This window comes from Callithrix jacchus, chromosome 11 (assembly GCF_049354715.1).
Source record: "Callithrix jacchus isolate 240 chromosome 11, calJac240_pri, whole genome shotgun sequence".
Taxonomy (NCBI): Eukaryota; Metazoa; Chordata; class Mammalia; order Primates; family Cebidae; genus Callithrix; species Callithrix jacchus.
In genome coordinates, this window is record NC_133512.1 from 57,301,146 (window position 1) to 57,322,403 (window position 21,258).

The 21,258-nt window shown below is 34.6% G+C and overlaps 1 protein-coding gene across 19 annotated transcripts in view; it reads right to left on the reverse strand.

Moving 5' to 3' along the window:
- Window positions 1–21,258, reverse strand: part of ANKIB1 (ankyrin repeat and IBR domain containing 1) — a 155,739-nt gene that overhangs the window by 81,010 nt on the left and 53,471 nt on the right. For 18 of the 19 annotated variants that reach the window (XM_078342788.1, XM_078342784.1, XM_078342786.1 and 15 more), the window contains 2 exons: window positions 11,385–11,682; window positions 1,312–1,494 (listed from right to left, as the gene is read on the reverse strand). In XM_078342788.1, coding sequence (XP_078198914.1) covers window positions 1,312–1,494; window positions 11,385–11,682 — 481 coding nt within the window. Of the gene's footprint in view, window positions 1–1,311; window positions 1,495–11,384; window positions 11,683–18,706; window positions 18,825–21,258 lie in introns of all 19 variants that reach the window. The other variant, XM_078342789.1, reaches the window with a different exon arrangement.

A 21,258-nucleotide genomic window follows, 5' to 3' on the forward strand; every position in this document is an offset into this window, starting at 1 on the left:
GGATAGAGGTAATACTTACTGAGACCAGGAAGACATAAAGGAAAACCAGAAGAGAATGTTGTCCCCAAAGCCAAGAGAAAAGTGTTTCATTAAAAAGGAACTGGTCGCCGGGCGTGGTGGCTCACGCCTGTAATCCCAGCACTTTGGGAGGCTGAGGCGGGTGGATCACGAGGTCAAGAGATCAAGACCATCCTGGTCAACATGGTGAAACCCCATCTCTACTAAAAATACAAAAATTAGCTGGGCATGGTGGCGCACGCCTGTAGTCCCAGCTACTTGGGAGGCTGAGGCAGGAGAATTGCGGTGAGCCAAGATCATGCCATTGCACTCCAGTCTGGGTAACAAGAGCGAAACTCCATCTCAAAAAAAAAAAAAAAAAAAAGGAACTAGTCAATTGCATCAAGCACCGCTGAGGAATTTATGTAAGATGAAGGCAGAAACATATCCACTAGATTTGGCAACATGTCACTCCATGATGTGGGGCAGTTCTATCAGAGTAGAGGGGAAGAAAGGCATACTGCAGTGGGCTAAAGAGTGAATGTAAGGTGAGGAAATGGTTCTCTTCCTAAGAAGATAAGAGATATGGGGCCACAACTAAAGGGGAAGAGAGACAGGGCTAGGGAAGAGTTGAGTCAATGGCTGCTATTTTTTTTTTGTTTTTATTTGTAAGATGAGATCTACCAAAGCAAGTCTGTTGATGAGATCAACCCAGAAGAGAAGGTGAGACTGATGAACAGGAGGATTTCAGTCTTGTAGTAGTAAGAGTGAATGGGATTCATATCACACATCAGCACCTTATTTATCTGTAAGTAAACACACTCATATATGATAGACAAAAGACCCATAGCTCTAGATTTCCTAGATGTCATTATTTATTTATTTTTAAAGTTAGAAACAGGGTCTCACTTTGTCACCAGGCTGGAGTGCCGTGGCATGATCATAGCTCATGGTAGCCTTGAACTCTTGGGCTCAAGCAGTCCTCTTGCCTTAGCCTCCAGAGTAGCTAGAATATGAGTGTGGGCTACCATTCCCAGCAAATTTTTATATTTTTTTGTAGAAATAGATTCTTGCTCTATTGCCCAGGCTGGTCTCAGAACTCTAGTGCCTTGGCCTCCCAAAGCACTGGAATCGCAGGCCTGAGCCATGGTGGCTAGCCTAGATGTATTTTCATACTTTATGGCTATGGAGATGACAGGATATTTAGAATACTGTAAAGAAGAATATACAAACTGAGTTTTAAAGAAGAAAAAATATAAAACAACATAAAATCTAAAATTACATGTAATTTTTTTACTGAGAAAAAAAACTGACCTCTCGTTTGTCTAATGCAGCATATTCAGCTTCTATTTCTTCAGCCTCAGGATCCCGTGAGAATACCATTTGAGATTCCAGATTGAGGGCCAAATCTTTGTGGTGTTGCTTTTCAGCACAATCACAAGGAGTATCTTTATTTTCATTCTCAGCAAACAAGTCTCCTCCATGTTTTACTAAAAGCTAAAAAAGTTTTTTTCAAAAACTTGCAACCACAGTTTCAAATAAGTTATTTCATGCTACCTATTTTTAAAACATTAAAAATATAAAGTTAACACAACAAAAATGTAACAGTATGTACAGTATGTATTTGAAATGACAAAAAAGAATTTAGATACCAGTGGCTTCTTATTTTAAGATTAGTAATTCTTGTTTTTCAGTAATGAGTTCCTCTAGTTAAAAATAATAAAAATAATAAACAACTCCAAAATCAATTTTTTAAACTTCTGAAATTCTTAAGCATTTTGCTTAGTCCAAAAGATAACATTTTGTTTAAAGATAGAAAAATTTTACAGTCATTCAGTACTTTAAAATGTTAAATTTCTTATAATTTCTATAAATCTTTCTTAAACAAGGACACTGCTGATACTGTTATTTTAACTACTGTCTGGATGTCCTGACATGGCAGACAAAAGTTTCATTCATTATCCAGTGAAACACTGAAATGAAACTAGGATGAGCAAGTACTGAGGTAAAGCTGTTTTCAATATTCTTCAAAATAAGTAATGGGAATAGCTACTGATAGCCACATTGGGAAGATAAGTCTATCCATCTCTCTTTGACCCAAAGAAATCCCACCTTTACAAATACAATACATGGAATAGTGACTGGACTTATTTAATAATGAGGTTTCTGCTAACTTTGCAGAAGTTAAATATGTTGTTACTGAGGGATGTAGGTTCAAATTTACCCATTACGTCTACAAAGCCATTAAGAAAGACATGAATGCCAGGATAGCCGTATCTAGGACAACTCTAATGGACAGCCTGACATTCACAGGATTCTTTTATAGGATTCAGTCATACTCATAATAATATAGTAATGATCACTATTTACCATTTTCTAAACACTTTAAAGCACACGCTCTCATTTAATATTAACAACCCATATGACAGGGGTATTATTATATCTCAGAATAGTTAAGTAGCTTTTCTAAAGTTACCCAGTTAGTAAGCAGTAGAACTGGGCTTCAGACACAAGTTGGATGAGGTTTTTAACCATGACTGGACACTACACTGACTTGTAAGTAGGTAAGCTAATCATATATATCGCAGAAGTTAAATGCATCCTGGGTCCATCTTGAAGTTCTTCCCAGGCTCTTATTTATTACCTAAATGTTAATACTTTTTACAGATTTTCATTTCACATGAATTAATCAAAATGGTAGCTTCTTTGTGCTTTCTTCCAATAATTTTATCTTCTTTCCTTCCTCAATACACAACCTTCCTATAAAGTTTTTTAGAACTGGAATCCTCACGGTTCTCCTACAGCCCTAAGAGTCCTTGCAAAACAAGGGGTTTATACCAATGCCAGATCTGGAAGGCATGGGCTAACTTTATAAGCCCACAGGATTTGACTTTAGCTTCTTGCTCTAGCCAAGTGGTATGCCTTAGAACTAAGGTGGGTTTTTAAGTTGTAAAAACAAGTAAAGTAAAACAGCAAGTAAAAGATGTGTTAAGTAGAAATAACTGCTAAAATGTTGTGGAATAAAGTTAAGTGTTTTACTTTGACAAAATAGAAAGTTATGTTTGGTTCTGAAGAGTACTTTTTAAATGCTTCAACCAAAGCATCCCAACTAAGTGTCGGCTTTCCCAGTTTCAAATTAGCTAAGAAGGACTTAATAGGAGGACTGAATATTTTACTTAAATATAGTTTTAAGCCTATCTTGGTGGCACATAAAATGTTCTACCTTAAAAGAAACCAAATTATCATGATCTCAACACATCCGTTCTTCTATTCTGCCTTTCCTTCCATTCACAATTCGAGACGAAGAGGGGTAGGGGTTTTAAGAGAGGTAACCCCTACTATTCAAGACAAATCCTACCCCATCCCTTTGATCGCCCTCTAAATGGCTGGTGACTCTCAGTTGACTTACTTAGGACTATAACTTAATCTTGCTATCCTTCTAGTTACTTTCCTAAAAAACTTTCTCTTTCTTGGCCTTCACGTTTCTCAAATTAGTGATTGATACCAACTGTCTCTCAATTTCCACAGCAAATGACTCAATTATGCCCAGCAATCTGACTTCTACCTGGAGTATTTTACTGAAACGGTATTGCAAAAAGTCCTTAATACCTCTTAACTCTCAAATCCATCAGTCTTTCTCAGTCCCCCCAATTCTTTTACCTTTCTGCAGCATATCACATGATGGATCAGCTCCTCTCCTTGAAATTCTTCTCTTGCCTCTTTGACATTGTATCATCTTGGTTCTTTTATTTCACTATTTTCTGTGTTCCCCTATAGGCACCACTTTTTGCTCTCATCTCTTTAAACACAGGCATTCTTTAAATTGATGCTTTGACTTTAATTCTATTATTTTACCTATAACCTATTTTCTTTGCATCTCTCATCTATACATTATCTTGCTTTTAGAATGTCAACTCTATGTAGATAACACTCAATTCTAAATTCTAAATGAGTGTCGATATTTTTTACTCCCTAACACTTTAGTCATAATTGTCAGCAGCCTGCCTATCATTTCATGTGGATCAGCTAAGATGTAACACCCAGCCTTCTAAATGAAAACTCAAAATACTCTCCCTTCCTTTCAACCAATTCCTCCATTTCATCTCACTTTTCCAAATGTCTGTTAATTGTTAGCAGGCTTCAAAGTCACCCAGGTTCAAAACTATGCCCATCTTATTTAAAAATAAAGTTAATTAATTTTACTCTATAGAGGTAATAGCAGGTATAGATAATGTGGACAAATCAAAGAGAGAAAATTTTATTGTCTAAAGAGAACTCACTAATGTCAGTATGTAACATTATAGGGCCTCCATCTTTTTTTTTTAAACCTTTCTTTCCCTTGCTTTCTTATAACAACTGATCTAGTCACCAAAGGCTAACAGTTCTTCACAATGTCCCCTGGCATCTGCCTCATTCTTTCTATCTCTAATACTACCACACAAACCCAGATGCTTTGTCAGTTCACACCAGAATTAGTGCATTAATCTTCTAACTCCTATCACTCTTTCTAATACATTGCTTCTCAACTTACCAACGTCTGGGGTCCCCTCTCACAAATTTAAATTTTATTGTTCTGAAGTTTCTGTGTAGCCACGCTTAGAGCTACTGCTCTAGCACAAATGTTTTCAGGGTAGTCTGATAGTCCTATTAGGTGAATTTGGAGAGGGGACTGTAAGAAGTATGCATACTTTTCAAAGGTGATTCCAATATAGGCCCCCCACAAATTATGCTGGAAGCCAGGGTTCTCAAGTTTTAAATAAGAATCCCTTTGAGATTTTGTTAAACTAGATTCAAATTTGGTTGTTCTTGGATGGAGCTGAGATTCTGCATTTCCAACAAGTTCCCAGGTGATTGATGTCAGTGCCAGTCTGAGGACAATTCTTTTGAGTAGCAAGGCTTTAAGAAATGCTGCTTTAGAAGCACCCCATTCAAATGTATTCTACATTACAATCATCAGGCTAATCTCATTACATTTGCTTTCATAATATCTATCACTTCTCTAATAAAAAAATCTTTTTCTTTTTTTTTTTGGAGACAGGATCTTGCTTTGTCACCCCAGACTAAAGTACAGTAACATGACCATGGCTCACTGCAGTCTCGACCTCCAGGACTCAAGTAATCCTTCCACCTCAGCCTCCCGAGTAGCTGGGACTACAGGCGTGGACCACCATTACTGGCTAATTTTTTGATTTTTAGTAGAAATGGGGTCTCACTATGTTGCCCAGGCTGATCTTAAACTTTTGGGATTGAGCAATGCTTCCACCCCGGCCAACCACAGTGCTGCGATTACAGGCGTAAGCGCTCGGCCAAAAAATCAATGGCTCAATTTTCTCTAAAAGAAACCCCAAGTTCTTAACCTTGGCCTTTAGTACTTTCTTGGTACTAAAGTACTTTCTTTAGTACTTACTTGGTACATCCTCTATCTTCCTTTAAAGTAATCTGCTTTATTACTCCTCCACAAAATATTTCAATACGCCTATGTCTGAGACCTAGAACAGAGCTTCTCAAACTCTGCAATGTAAATAATCCCCAGGAGAATTTGCTAAAACATTGCTGGAATCTATTCCCAGAGATATAAGTTAAGAATGTGAAAGTCTGGTTGGCCTAATAATTTGTTAATTATAACAAGTTGTCAGATGATGCAGGTCTGAGAGCCACATTTTGAAGAGCCTCCTCCAAATACTTAAACTGAAATATTACCCACTCTAATCTTACTAGTACCCATAAAATCTTCCAGGATATGTAAAATTAAAATAATTTCTCCTTCCCTTCAATACCTGTAGCAGTCATTGCCTACATAGTTAATAGAGGTCTCAGCATAATATTTAAGAGACAATAATGAGATCATAACTATCTTGATTAAAAATTAGAAAACAGAAGCCCAGAAAGGTAAAGTTACTCAGCTACTGAGCTGGGAATATAATTCCTGTATTCTTTACACAGTTCTAAAACTCTAGGTGCTAGAGACACAATATAATTAGGTAATATTATTCAGTCTGACCTGTGAATGGTTTTTATGACTTTTCAATGAAGTGTAAAATGCTCTGATAGCTGCCAAAGTGTCAACAAGGCCCTGTAGCTATAAAAGAAAATGTGTGACTTACCACCTTTGGTTTTATAATGACCTCTATTTGATCTGCCGTGAAGCAGCTACACTTAAAACTCTGAATAAGAAAGTAGGGCAGGGTGAATAGGAAATTTGTAAGATAACACTCATTTAAACAAAAAATGCCTTTCACAAAGAGTAAAGCACTATCAAAAACAACTCCCATCACATCCACCATTTACTGAATCACTATTACAGTTAAGCACGAATGGAAACGTAATGAGGCCTAATGACTAGGCTTGCTCTGGGGAAGTCTACCAAAGGAGAAAATATCACTGGATGTTTTACTGGACCATGCTAATAGATCTAACCCACCATCCCTCTCTAAAGTCCACTCCTGTTCTCAAGCAAAAAACCAAAACTCTGAGCAACTAAGAAAAGTATATTATTTATTAAATTCTTGTCGGACTTATGTTTTAATGGAGCTTTATTTTTGTGTACTGAGTATCCATTACATAGTGCTTTTTAAGTCCTTTCTATATAACTGAAGCTTATAGGACCTGTTACATATTGATAATGCTATTTTACATATTTAAAATAAGCTTCTCAAGTATGGAGTCATCTTACGCCAAATCATGCCTGCTGCCTGTTTCTGTATAACCCACAAACTAAGAATAGTTTTTACATTTTCAAATGGTTGAAAGGAATAAAGATTTCAGGACATACGAAAATTATAAGCAAGTCAAATGGTGATGTCAATATATAAAGATTTATTAGAACACTGCCATTCTCTTTTGAATATGTATTGTCTGTGGCTGCTTGCAGGGTACAATGTCAGAGTTGCCTAAAATATTTACTATCTGGACTTTCACAGAAAAAAGTGAATAACTTTTGGAACAGTAAATAAAATTAGAATTTGAGGTGCTTTATTTACAGTCTGTCCTTAATAAATGTTTATCATATAAGCATTTCCGATTTTCAAACAATTCTAGACTACTCCTCTGCATTATTTTTATCTCATAAATAATTTAGGATCCTTAATTTGTGAAACTCCAGATTTTTCTGTGTAAGGAAGTTCTGAAAAATATGCCCAAGTGAGGATTCAACATAAAGCACTTAGTAGTAGAAAGTGGCCACAGAAAAAATGAAGGAACTGGTCCAAAGAGACAGAGCTCACTCTGCCATACATAGCATGAGTTTGATGCAATTAAAGAAAAAAAAGGGAGATCCGAGGTAAGTACAGGCATCCATACTGGATAAGGCAATAATGGTAGCATTATTAATATAATCTAGAGTCAAGAATCAAGCACTAGTGAAGTCTCCAGTAGTTAGAAAAGAAGATAGTACAATGTTGGAAATGCTGAATTTGAGAGATTGTTGGATATCCATATGAAGAAGTTAACCAGGCAGCAACATAGCATGAAAAAGTTCAAGAAGTCAAGTCTAGGCATCGGAGACACAGCCGATGCAACTCTCTATATACCGTGTGATACCATCACACCCAGAGGTTCCCAGAGGAACTCTATAATTAAGGGGTTTTAATTTTATGTTCTCTGTGTGTGTGTATGGGAGGGGGAGCTTATTACAGAACATAATTATTACAGGGAGATGGGGAAGTTTTAAAATAAATATTTTATTACAAAGGTGCAAAATAATGAGCTACAGGAAACTATCTGTTTAAATTATTAAATACCGATGATGACTTCATCAACTCTATCCTTAAATAAATATACCAGAGAGAAAAACATTTTTCTTTTCTATTTTTTTTTAAATTTTCCTGTAAATGTTATTAGTAACTGGCATCAAAGAGAAAAACATTTTCAGTAACTAGACAAGATATACTTCCACAGACATAGTTAAAAGCAAGTTGGCTTTAACCATGGGAAAAAAGATATTCTTTGATATTAAAGGCTAGACACTAAAAATGGGATATATTTTACTACAATAACTGGCTAACAGAGAATTTCTGTTAAAAGGAATCTTTGAAATACATTTGAGATCATCTATTCCAACCACCCAAGAGGAAACTATCACAGTGGCTGAGTGACTCATGCAAAGTCCCATAAATAGGCACTCTAAGGACCGAGACTAAAAATCAGTGCTCCCTCCACCATACTATAATCTCTTAATTTATGAAACATTAGCAAATATCTGATGACACTCTTTCATTCAACCCAAACCTTTATATCATGCTTGATACCAATGAACACTATAAACATTAGAAAGCATTATACAAATGTTAGTTGTTATAACTATTATTCTTATAGGCAGACACTGAAAGCAATGATGTAAAGAAGTACATTTAGAAAAAAAGTATTTAAGTTAACCGTGACAGTAAACTTTTTAAGAGACATACAAGTCTTTCTTGTTCATCAAAGTAGTATGATACCACCTAAAAATAAGTACAGACTCATACCACAAATGAAGTTGTACAGTTATACAGTAGGTCACATATTTCAATGTATAGTCAGCTCTCTCTATCAGTGGTTTCTATATCCTTAGATTCCACATCTGTGGATTCAATCAACAGCAGGTAAAAAATATTTGGAAAACAAATATAGATGGTTGTGTCTGTATTAAACATCCACTTTTTTTCCTGTCATTATTCCCTAATGACACTTATATTGTGGTAAGTATTATATATAATCTAGAGACAATTTAAAGTATAAGGAGAATATGTGTAGGTTATATGAAAATACTGTGCCGTTTTATATAATGGATTTGGCATCTGTGGATTTTGGTATCTGTAGGGAGTCCTGAAACAAATCCCCCCTGGATACTAAGTCACAACTGTATTTATTATATGCATTTGTACAAGAAAACAAAATATGGCTTCTGGAGATAGTTAACATATACTTCCCTGGGAAACTCTTCTGGATTAATTAGCAGTATACATAATAAAAAATCATTAAGGGCTGAAGGCTGGACAAGAGTATATATAATCAAGTATAAATAAGAAATTCAAGATAAGCTTATAAAATATGCTAATTTGTTGAAAAAATAGAATAAATGTAAGGTATTTATAAGGTTCCTTTTGAAATGTTTTATATTTAATATGAAGTCAAAGAGCTCTTCTGAATACAGAAAATGAAAACAGTCATCAAATGGTGTGGTTTATGTAGTGTGATATGCCAATAGGTCAAACAGTTAAAGCACATGCACATTTACATGCTCATGCATACATATCAAGCAAATTGTCAGGCTGGCCAGATAGAATAGTATAAACCTGGCACTGAGCAAAATATAATGCTGGTAAAAACACTACTCTCAATTTTTTGAACAATTTAATAACCATGTCCTTGTCAATATACTTCAAAATCAACAATAGCAATGCTTATAGAGAAAATTTGGAAGCAAGATATTAAAGCATTTAATATTTAAAATATTTTAAGAGTATTTAAATATTTAAAATATTTTAAGAGCTTTAGTATTTTAAAAATACTTTAAGAGCATTTCTACTATGCAGAAAAATCTACTTTCTACTCCAGTCCATTTGAGAAATATGATGTAGTCTCATTCAATAATGGTGAGTCACTAGAGCAGGGATTCTTCCACAATAGGTAAACATAGGACAATGTACAGAGAAGCTTGTGTAAAAAGCCTCAGGAATTCTGCTATAATCCCTACCCTCCAAATCCTAGGACATTCTTCCACCACAGTGAATCAATGTTAGAAAGCACTGTGGCCACGCATGGTGGCATGTATGTGTCTATAGTCCTAGTTACTCTGGAAGACGATGCAGGAGGATCACTTAAGCCCAGGAGTTTGAGACCAGCCTGGACAACACAGAGACCTTGTCTCTTAAAACAAAAAAGAAACAAAAAAACACAAAGCATTGCTTGAAAAGTAGTTTCAAGTTAATGACCATCACTAACTAATAGGTAAGGGTTACACAAACTCAATGAAATGACAAACACTCTAAAAGATTAACAAGCATCACAAATATCAGCAGTAAACAAAAGATCACAAGCATACTAGAAGTGAAAGAACTGACACTTCAGATATACTAAAGAAATAATATAAGTGATGGTAATCTTTTAATATAAGAAAATGAACATTGATATTTTTGGTATACTGATCAATTTATAAATCTAAAGTACACATGAACAACATTAAAGAAACATAAAATTTTCAGGTATATATATCTGATTAGGATAATTGCTTTTCCAATAAAGGTTTATACTTTTAGTAATAAAGATACTCTGTAATCCAGTCTAAAATGCCTTCCATACATACTTAAATACATCTATGCAAAAGAACTTCTATGAGATATGTAAGGATGGATATATCACTAGCTAAGAATAACCTATTTTGTTGTATGTATAGTAGTGACAATAGTATATAATGATTTCCTAACTTAGTTAAGATCCCATATTACGAGTGATTTTTATCTAATTTGTTGTTAAATATTTTGTAAATATAAATAATGTTATCTATTTATACATGAAATATACATGGAAAAATTAGGATATAATATAGTATGTATTTAGGAGCACTTTAACACAAATCAAACAGAAAAATACACGTTTTAAAATTCCAAGTCATTTTAAAAAGACTCCAATAAATGTATTCATTAGTATTTATCCATTGCTTAGTGAGCTCATCAATTCTACATAACTGTCACTTGCCAAAAATTTGCTATACTCAACATGTATAAATTTTATAAATTGGCGACAAAAAAAATCAGCAAAAAAGCAGAATATATCTCTACTATAACTTGCAATATGATAGTGCTTAATTGATGACCAACATCTTAGGAGATATTAACGAATTTTTAAATGCTCTTAATTCTACTTTATTACAAAAGTGACTGTTCACCTGTGGGGCTTTCTCTCTCCCTAAAACAATGAAATAACTTTATTTAAAAGAGGCCCTTGGCCACCTGTGGTGGCTCATGCCTGTAATCCCAGTACTTTGGGAGGCTGAGGCAGGTAGAAACAAGGTCAAGAGATCAAGACCACCCTGGCCAACATGATGAAACCCTCTCTCTACTAAAAATGCAAAAATTAGCTGGGTGTGGTGGCACATGCCTGTAGTCCCTGCTATTCAGGAGGCTGAGGCAGGAGAATCGCTTGAACTTGGAAGGCAGAGGTTGCAGTGAGCTGAGATCGAGCCACTGCACTCCAGCCTGGTGACAGAGGTAGATTCCATTTCAAAAACAAAAAGAAGAGGCCCTTTATTTAAAAAGGACTTTTAGAAGACAAAAGACAAAAAAAAAAAAACAAAACAAAACAAAAAACCAACCAGACAAGTTACTAAGACAATCAAAACAATTACTGACAATTACATATTACCTGCACACAAATTTTACAATGTAGAATATTAAAAAAAAAAGTTTTACCTCTACACAGGCTTTCATCCCTGAGGCAGCCGCATAGTGCAAGGGTGTGTTTTTTTTGTTATCAACAGCATCAATAGCTGCCCTCTCATATTCACCCTGGTCAAGTTTTGCTCCTTTCCATCTTAAGATCATCTGCAGACAATCTGCTCTTCTGAAATCATCTTCTGTGGGGCGTGCCAAGCGAGGATGAAGGGCTCCTTCAGATATCATAATTTGAGGTCCCATACACAACAAATGCATAGATGTTTCATTGTGCACATTCCGTTTATTTGGATTTCCATCTCTACAAAGGAAAGTCCTAAAATGGAACAGAAGGAAAAAAAAGGGATGAAAACTGCTTTTTTCCTACCTTGAAATACATTGAAGATAACAAATTTAGAAGATAAATTCTACTTCTAAGCTGATAATCCAATTTATACTGAAGGTGTGATTTACAACAGCTTGAATGGCTAATTCTTATAGTTGAAAAAAACTTCTAGAATAACAATACTAAGAAAATAAATGTAAATATCTTTATAGTACTTGCTAATAAAGAGGGAGGGAAGGGAAGGGAAAAGGAAGAAAAAACGAAAAGGAGAAATGAAAGGGGTGAAGAGGACAGGAAAAGAAAACAAAGTGGTAATTTACAGATTAATGTCAATTATATAGATGTCTATGGGTATATTAAGTATTCCACACTAATTTTTAATTCTTCCTTTATTGCTCTGATCTATTTGTTGCATACATAGTTATTTAATAGTGACGACAACTACTATATTAGTTGCAACTAATTTAAATACAGTAAGTAATATGTAAACCTGAGACTAAATCTAGAGAAAATGTTCTCTATCATCAGCTAACCTTTTAAATAATAAGGCATATATTTATATAGTGTCTTAATCTGCTTGAGCTATTACAAAAATACCATAAATAAGAAACACTTATTTCTCACAGTTCTGGACGCTGCTAAGTTCAAGATTAAGTTGCCGATTCAGTGTCTGGTAAGGGCTCGTTCCTCATAGAGGCGTTCTGGTTGTGTTCTCTCACATGTTGGGAGGGGCACCTACTCCCACTGTGTCACTGTGCACTACTCCCATTCCTGAGGGCTCCAACCTCATGATCTAATCACCCTCCAATGCCCCATTCAGACCATAGCACATAGTATAATACTTTCTGAGGGGAGCTGTGGTTAGATCCAGAAGACTAAGAACTAATTTCACAGTGAGTGTTTATCAAAGATAGGTCTAGGTGAGTTGCTTTGACTACTGCCAAACCCAGATCTAAGAGTTGAGCCTACCTCCTAAAATATTCATGAGACAGAGTCACAGGATTAACAGTTGAGCTAGAAAAGGCAAGAGAAGGGATTTTACCTACAGCTTCCAAAAGGAATGTAGCCCTGTCGTTTAGTTCAGTGGAACCATTATAGTCTTCTGAACTCCAGAACTATAAGATTTGTGTTGTTTTAAGCCACTAATTTGTGGCAATTGGTGACAGCAGCAACAGGAAATTAACTCAGCAGGGAACCCTGAAAATACCAATCTGGGATGTTACCTCCGTCCTCTGGAGACAAGGGGGTAGGGTGGGGCAGGGTGATGGGTTGGGTGAAGAATCTATCCCTGAGCAAAAACAAATTTTCCCAGGGAAAAGTTAAGACTAGCATATCTCTGGGTTTTACAATTTAGGGAATATTTCCATGGTCTCAGGGATCACCCACTCCTTATTCCCTTCAAATGTAAACACATATCTCATAGAGGGTAAATCTCTCTGGAGTCCTCAATCTCTATTCAGTCATAATTTAACTTCCAAGGCTCACGTTTTAGCCCAGGTTCCAAGTTTCGGTAAAGTTTGCTTATTTTCTCTACAGCTCCTCCTACAGCTTCTGATGCCAGCAGCACACTCCAATACTTGCTTATTTTGGTTTCCCAGGAACTAATTCAGACCACTCAAGCAAACCCAATCCTACTTAGAAGCCTCTTTACACTCAACTCCCCTTACCTGGTTCAGTTTGCCACTCTTTTCTTTGTCTTCATATAGCATCCTAATATATAACTCATTACATTTTATTATATTTTCTTACCTATCTGTTCCCTTTCCCCAATTAGTTTATATGCTTTTAAGGCAGAGCCTATATTCTGTTCTTTCTTGAATCCCTAACACAGTGTCAGACACACAACAAAATCATGCCATAATTTTGATAAATAAATTAGATGCATAATAAACTTTTATGATCTAGATCAGTGACATGGGATCGGCGATCTCTTGAGCCAGTAGTGTAGTACATTGGTTTAGAACATGGTCCGAGATTGCTAGGTTCTAACTCTAGTTCTGTCACTTTCTAGCTGTGTAACCTTGGGCAAGTTACATAATAGCTCATAACAACTAATATATGATTCACATCTGTTGACTAAAACTACTCCTGAGAGTTTATCTTAAAGGAAATACATAAAAATTTATAGAAACAATGAAAATACATGCAGTGTTACTTTGAATAATTTGGAAATCACTTAAATGTTTAATAATAGAAATGGGAAACGTAAATCATGATGTATGATAGAAAAATCAGTCCTTTAAAGTCTATCCATGAGTGCTATATTTTCAGCTAAGTGAAAATATAAAGAACATAATTCCCTTTCCCTTCTCAATCTTCCGAATATATATGGATTTAAAAACTAGAAGGGAACACAGAGTAATTCTAAGATTTATTTAGGGGAGGCAAGGTAATTTTTTTTTATACAGTCATAATGTTGCTTAAGAATTAAAATATATTTATTTCCCCTATGTCAACTGCTGATAATAAATTTCCCAATCATATTTCCTTGTATTTATAATTGAATTATAGTGGCTAGCCAAAATTAAAACCATACACTAAAATATATTCAAAATTAATACCTCTTAACTATGATTGATGAAAAAAGATTTCATTTTCTTAAAAGTTTAATTTAGAAAGAAATTATTAAAGTTAATTTGATTCCGTAGATGTCCTGTACAATAACATTTATCCAGCCTTTCTTATTCCCATTTCCAATATATCAGCTATTCTCTCTTTTAGTTTGCTCAGGAGAGTCCAGGTTCTTATCACCAAGAAATTTAATATAAGTTGAAAGGATGTCAGTTGATATGGAAGGATTAATCTTGCTCTCTCTAGTATTAAACAACTCTAGATCCTGCTCAAATAGAGAAGAGAGTGAGACATGTATAATCTGCCAGGCTCATTAATAAAACCAAACACACAGAGTGTATTATTCTGAAGTAAAACCATTAAAATAACTCTTTTATATTTACTCAAGAAGATTCTCAATTAGACACAGTAGCATACATGCATATTTTATGCTAAAACTATTTATAAAGTTGAATATTCTAATTTTATTGATTCATCTGTTTAAATTCAAAGTAGACTCTTACTAAATTTACATAAGTATATAAATGGAATAATGAGTATAAAATTGATATGTATGTTTTAGACCCTTATCTGTACCTATGTTAGTAGTTATGAATTTTTTTTTAACTACTTGCATATAAAGTTAACTCTGGCACTGGGATAGGAGATAATTAACCAGAAGATGGGGAAGGGAAAACGTTAACCTGGGGGAAAAAAATCCATCCCTTTCATGTGACCCTAATAACCCATCTAGGAGCCTTGTGCTTTTTCTAGATTCCTTCACTGTTAATTCTCAAGCAGCCAGTTTATAACTCTTACCTCTATTTCTTCTATATTCATTCTCCACTTCAATATGATCTTATTCTTACAGAGTCACGTTTTCTCTACATGGATGTTTCACTCTCTCATATAACCAGGAATTTCCAAGAGCTAAATTATTCATCATTGTCCTTAATTTTTGTTCTAAACCTTAAATTGTCAACTGCTTCACTGATATCCTGACCTATTACCTTGGTTTCCATAATCACACTTTTTCAATAACCCTCTTAATTTTTTCAGTACAACAACTTCTCTTTTACCCATGATGATGGCTCTACTTCCTACCCCCTTACTGGAAGCAAGTTTCAGTTCTTGACCCCTAAGTTCTCCATACACATTCTCTTCTTTCAGAGAGTCCATCCACTCTGAAAGCCATTTCTCTTTCAATGATTTATGTGAATACACTGTATAAACTGGGAAGCATAATCAGAACCCAGATGATAGGCAATAGTGGCAGAATCAGGGGTTTCCCTCAAAGGGGTTCTACTATAGGTTGAGTATCCCTAACCCAGAAATCTGAAATGTTCCAAAATCTGAAATATTTGAAGTGTCAATATGACTGTCAAAGAAAATGCTTGTTTGAGCATTTAGCTTTCAAATTTTTGAATTTGGGATGCTCAACCAGGTAAATGTAATGCAGATATTCCAAAATCCAAAGAAATCTGAAATCGGAAACAATCTAGTCCCACTCATTTTGAATAAGACATGCTCAATCTGTGTTACTTCTGTGATAATCCTTAATGCTCTATCATCCTATATGACTTCTCATCTGACCTCATAACATATTCTTACATCTTATAGGCCTCTTTCTCTTGCACTCATACTCAACTGAACTTCCTCTGAAGTAACTGTCTTTTCTCTCAGAGCCTCAATTTCTTGCAACAACTTTTCATTCTACCAGTCACATATACTTAAAACTTCAATTCCTTTGAAATATCTTCTTTCATGCAACATTGATTGAGCACTCATTATTTGCCAGGTACTATTCTAGAAATTAGGGATATCATAAAGAAAACAGATAAAGTCCCTGCCCTTCTGGGATTTGCATGTAAGATAAGAGGAGTTGGAAAGGAGACCTGTATTTCAACTTATTGAAAAGAACTTGGCTCCTAAAATATAAAACAGTCAAAAAAACAGAAATCAGTAACTGGAAACTCTATTTTAACTAATCCTCAAAGCTACAGACTTTGAATTAACATGTGCTCTAATAAAGACAGGCTCTAATGAAGATTTTCTATTTTATTTATATCCAAAGACGAGCCCTTTTTATTTCCAAATACGTAAAAGAGGGTACTTTGTACAAGATACAACTAATGAATTATATATTGAAATAAGAACAAACTGACTCCAAATCCATGGCTTTTTTGCTACATTAAGTGGAAGCTATAAGTATAGATTTAGTTTCCCACAAAAGAGGCAGTATGATTGTGATGTGATATAATATAAACACACAGCATGTGGGTTCAAGGAGATAGATGCAAAGGTGCATCTATTACCATATTATCCTACCTAAGAAAGGAAGAAAGGAATGCCTGCTGTTGCAGATATCATACAGCTAAAGGAAATGGGAATAAAATCAAGGTCTTATTACAAATGGGTGCTTTATAGCTAAAAGGTCCTCAACTAGGTCTATCTCTACCTTTGTCTACATATTTATGTCACGTATTAGAAATCTAGGTTGGGTATGGTGGCTCATATCTGTAATCCTAGCACTTTGGGAGCCCAAGTGAGTGGATCGCTTGAGGTCAGGAGTTCAAGACCAGCCTGGCCAACATGGTGAAACCCCATCTCTACTAAAAATATAAAAATTAGCCAGGCACAGTGGCAACCACCTGTAATACCAGCTACTTGGGGAGCTGAGGCAAGAGAATTGCTTGAATATGGGAGGCAGAAGTTGCAGTGAGCTCAGATCATGCCACTGCACTTCATCCTGGATGACAGAGAGAGACTACATCTCAAAAAAAAAAAAAAAAAAAAGAAAAGGAAATAAAAAGAAAGAAAAAAGGAATCTAACCAAGCTCAGCTAGAGTCTACACTTAAGTATAGGTAAGGCATCCCAGATTACATGAGGCAGCATGAGAAAGTAATAGTCATCAACTTGTGAGAAAGCAAAGTAGGATTAAATATAGCACAACATTTTAACCTATATAAAACAAAAATAAAGTTATTTTACTTAATGCTGATGAATAAATGCTATTTATCCCTGACATGCTGTAAAAGTATAAAAGAATTACTTTCTTATTCCAAAAGCAATTAATCATTTAAAATAATAATCTGGAAAAATGAAAAGGCAACCTGTGGAACTGGAGAAAATATTTGCAAACAACACATCTGAAAAAGAAAATAAAAGAAACACTAAAGAAAAAATGCAATAGCACAAAACAAATAGCTCAATTTAAAAATGGGCAAAAGAATTATATGGATAATTTTCAAAAGAAGATATACAACATCACTAATATTCACAGAAATGCAAATCAAAATCACAGTGGGATATCACCTTATACCTGTTTGCATGGCAATTATCAAAAAGCCAAAAGATATGCGAGGGCAAAAATGGGAAGAGAAGGGAACCCTGATACACTGCTCATGGAAGTGCAAATTGGTATAACATTTATGAAAAACAGTAGGGAAGTTCCACAAAACATTAAAAATAGAACTACCATGTGATCCAGCAATCTTACTTCTGGGTATATATCCAAAGAAATAAAATCATGATCTCAAAGATATATCAGTACTCCCATGTTCACTACAGCATTACTTATAATAGATAAGGTATAGAAACAACCCAAATAACCAACAATGGGTGAATGGATAAAGAATATATGGCATATACACAAGGGAATATTATTCGGTATTTAAAAAGAAGGAAATCCTGCTATTTGTGACATGGATGAACCTGGAGGACATTTTACTAAGTGAAATGGACTATACACAGAAAGACAAATGAGTGGAAGATCTCACTTATATGCAGAATTTTAAAAAGTTGAACTCAGGAACAGAGGCTAGAATGGGGGTTAACCAGGGTCAGGGGTAAAGGAAATGTGGAGATGTTCGACAAAGGGTACAAATTTTCATTTAAAAGATGAATTAAGTTCTGGAGACCTAATAAAGAGCATAGTAACTATAGTTAATAATTATATACTGCATACTTAAAATTTACTCCAAAATACAATTTAAGTATTTTCACCTCACAGAAAAACTATTTGAGGAGATAAATATGTTAAGTAGCTTGACTGTGGTAATCAGTTCACAATGTATACATACATATTAAAATATCACATTGTATACCTTAAGTATACACAATTTTTATATGTCAATTATACCTAAAAATAAAGCTGGAAAAAAATTGATTTGTGATTCTGCCTATACAATCGAAATAAATTTCCAAAGACAAAGAATATATGATTAAAAAATTAGAGTTGTTTATTCTTAGGAAATGAGAACAATAAGGTAATTTCTGTTTCTAGCTTAATATGTTAAAAGCTTTAATTTAAAAATTATGAGGCCAGGCACGGTGGCTCATGCCTGTAATCCAAGAACTGGCAGGCGGATCATGGGGTCGAGAGATCAAGGCAATCCTGGCCAACATGGTGAAACCCTGAATCTACTAAAAATACATAAATTAGCCAGACGTGGTGGCCTGCACCTGTAATCCCAGCTATTCGAGAGGCTGAGGCAGGAGAATCACTTGAACCCGGGAGGTAGAAGTTGCAGTGAGCAGGGATTGCAGCATTGCACTCCACCCTAGGCAACAGAGCAAGACTCTGTCTCAAAAAAAAAAACAAAAAATTATGAGCCGTTGTTCTTCAAACCAGAAAAGAAAAAAGAAAACATCTGAAGATTTTTCGTAGCAGTTGTAAAAACGTAAGTATAAAGTTAAGTATCATAAAAGTAACCCAAACTGGTAAATAAAAGAGAATACACAATCATATTTCCTGTAGGTTTTAAATACTCATTCAATAGAATGATAACTTCGTGACAGATACATTCCTGCTTGAAGGAACCAGGTCAGCTGTTCATAAACATTTTAGGTTATAACACTCTTATACAACTTTTAAAATTACTAGCCAGATGTGTTGGCTCATGCTTGTAGTCCCAGCACTTTGGGGAGCCAAGGAAGGGTGAACCGCTTGACCTCAGGAGTTCAAAATCTGCCTGCCAACACGGTGAAATCCCATCTCCACAAAAATTTTTTTTTAAAAATTGGCCAGATGTAGTGGCACACACCTGTAGCCCCAGCTACTTGGGAGGCTGAGGCAGGAAAACTGCTTGAGGCTGAGGTTGAGGCTGCAGTGAGCCGTGATTGAGCCACTGCACTACAGCCTGGCCAACAGAGCAAGACCCTGTCCTAAAAGAAAAAAAAACTACTGTGGGTTCCTAAGAGTTTTTGTTTATATGGGTTATACGTTAATTTAAAAAATTATACATTAACATAACATTTTTAAACAAAAATAACTATATTTTTAAAAAGTGAAAAGAGTGGCATTGTTTTACATGTTTACAAATTTCTTTTAATGTCTAGTCTAATGGAAGACAGCTGGATTTTCACAGCTTTTCATCTGTTGTAATGTATTGTTTTGGTTTAACTATATAAAAAAAATCCAGCCTTTATATAGTCAGGAAAGGGAGAAATGTTTTAAAATATCTTTCTCAGATAATAGTGAATATTCATATTTGATGCTGTATCAAAAATTCAACCAACAGTAGTTTCTTAAAGATTAGTGGCAATGAAGTATCTAAAATAGTAACAATGACTTTTTCGCACTGTTACATTACAGTCCATTGGTCTGTCTTACATTTTGGATACATCTTTTACCCATACATAATTTTAAAAAAATCATACACTGATCTTTGGAAAATATTGAATTCACTGAATTATGCAAATATTCCAGATGTCACATTTCATTATACAATATAAAAAGCTATCATCGTCAATGTTATCGGAAAAGTCTGTGTTGAGAAGTTGTCAAGCTGAAGGTGGTGAATACAAGTTTTCCCGGATTTGAATAATCACTTGAAAGCTAAAATTTTATCATTAGCAACAAACAACTGGCAGTAGTTTTCCTTGAATTGACAGACTCAATTCATTTTCAAGAAAATGTCAGCTAAGTACCGAAGTCTGAACAACCATTGTTTTCTTGTTGTTGCTAGTTGTAAAATGGTGTTCCATTAAAAAAGTACACAGTTCAACACACAACTCAAAACACAGGTGCTCTTCCTTAGAGCTATCGTCTATTTTGGTATAGAACAGAAATGCTTTATGCATACTTCGAAGTTCTCAGAGAATATTAAAATTATGTGTTACTCAAGGATGGAGATTAGTTAAAATGAATTTTACTGTTTTAATCGAGGATTTTTTTTTAGTGGAAACTGCTTTCTTTTTTTTTGTTTTTTAACTGCAAGTGCCTAACAATGATGAATACAATTATTACTAAGACAGTTGGGTGCTACTACCTTCATTCATCTTAAAGGTGTCAGCAGTTTTATACTCTATTTTCTGCACTGCCACTGCAAATGCCAACACAGTAAAAAAAGAAAATAACATCTTGGTATTATTATAAAAATAGTTTTCACTTCATGTACCCTTTGAAAGAGTCTCAAGATCCAGGAGTCCTCAGAACACATTTTAAGAATCACTGGACTAATTTTGTAAACCCTACTATGAAATATCTTACCACTTGGTTTCTTTTATGTTAAAAGTATATACATTACCTAATTAATAATAATATTTAAATACATTTTATATTGGTATTATAAGTTTTAATTAATCATATATAAGATTTGATATTAAATATTACTAAAGTATCCAATATTAGGAATTTTGTAATATATCAACAGTTTTATAATTTTACATAAAGTGTTCAACTTAAATAAACAAAACCAAACCAAAAGGTCAAGTTAAAAAGCCTTAATAGATTGGTAATCCACCATGTACTGAGAGCAAACTAAGTGTCTAGCAATGCATTTATAATATTTACACTCTAGTAGAGATGAATTTAGTAATAATATGATTTTAAATGTTAATTGTAGAAATTTCAGAGAACAGAAAGAATGCTGCAGGTCAGAGTAGTTGGGGATGAATTCATGAATAAGGCAGAAACTGAGTTAAGACTTAAAGGACAGGTAATTAGGGAAGATAGAAGCTATTTGAGAATCCAGACACAACGGGAATGAAGCTAACTGAGTAGCATTCTTAAA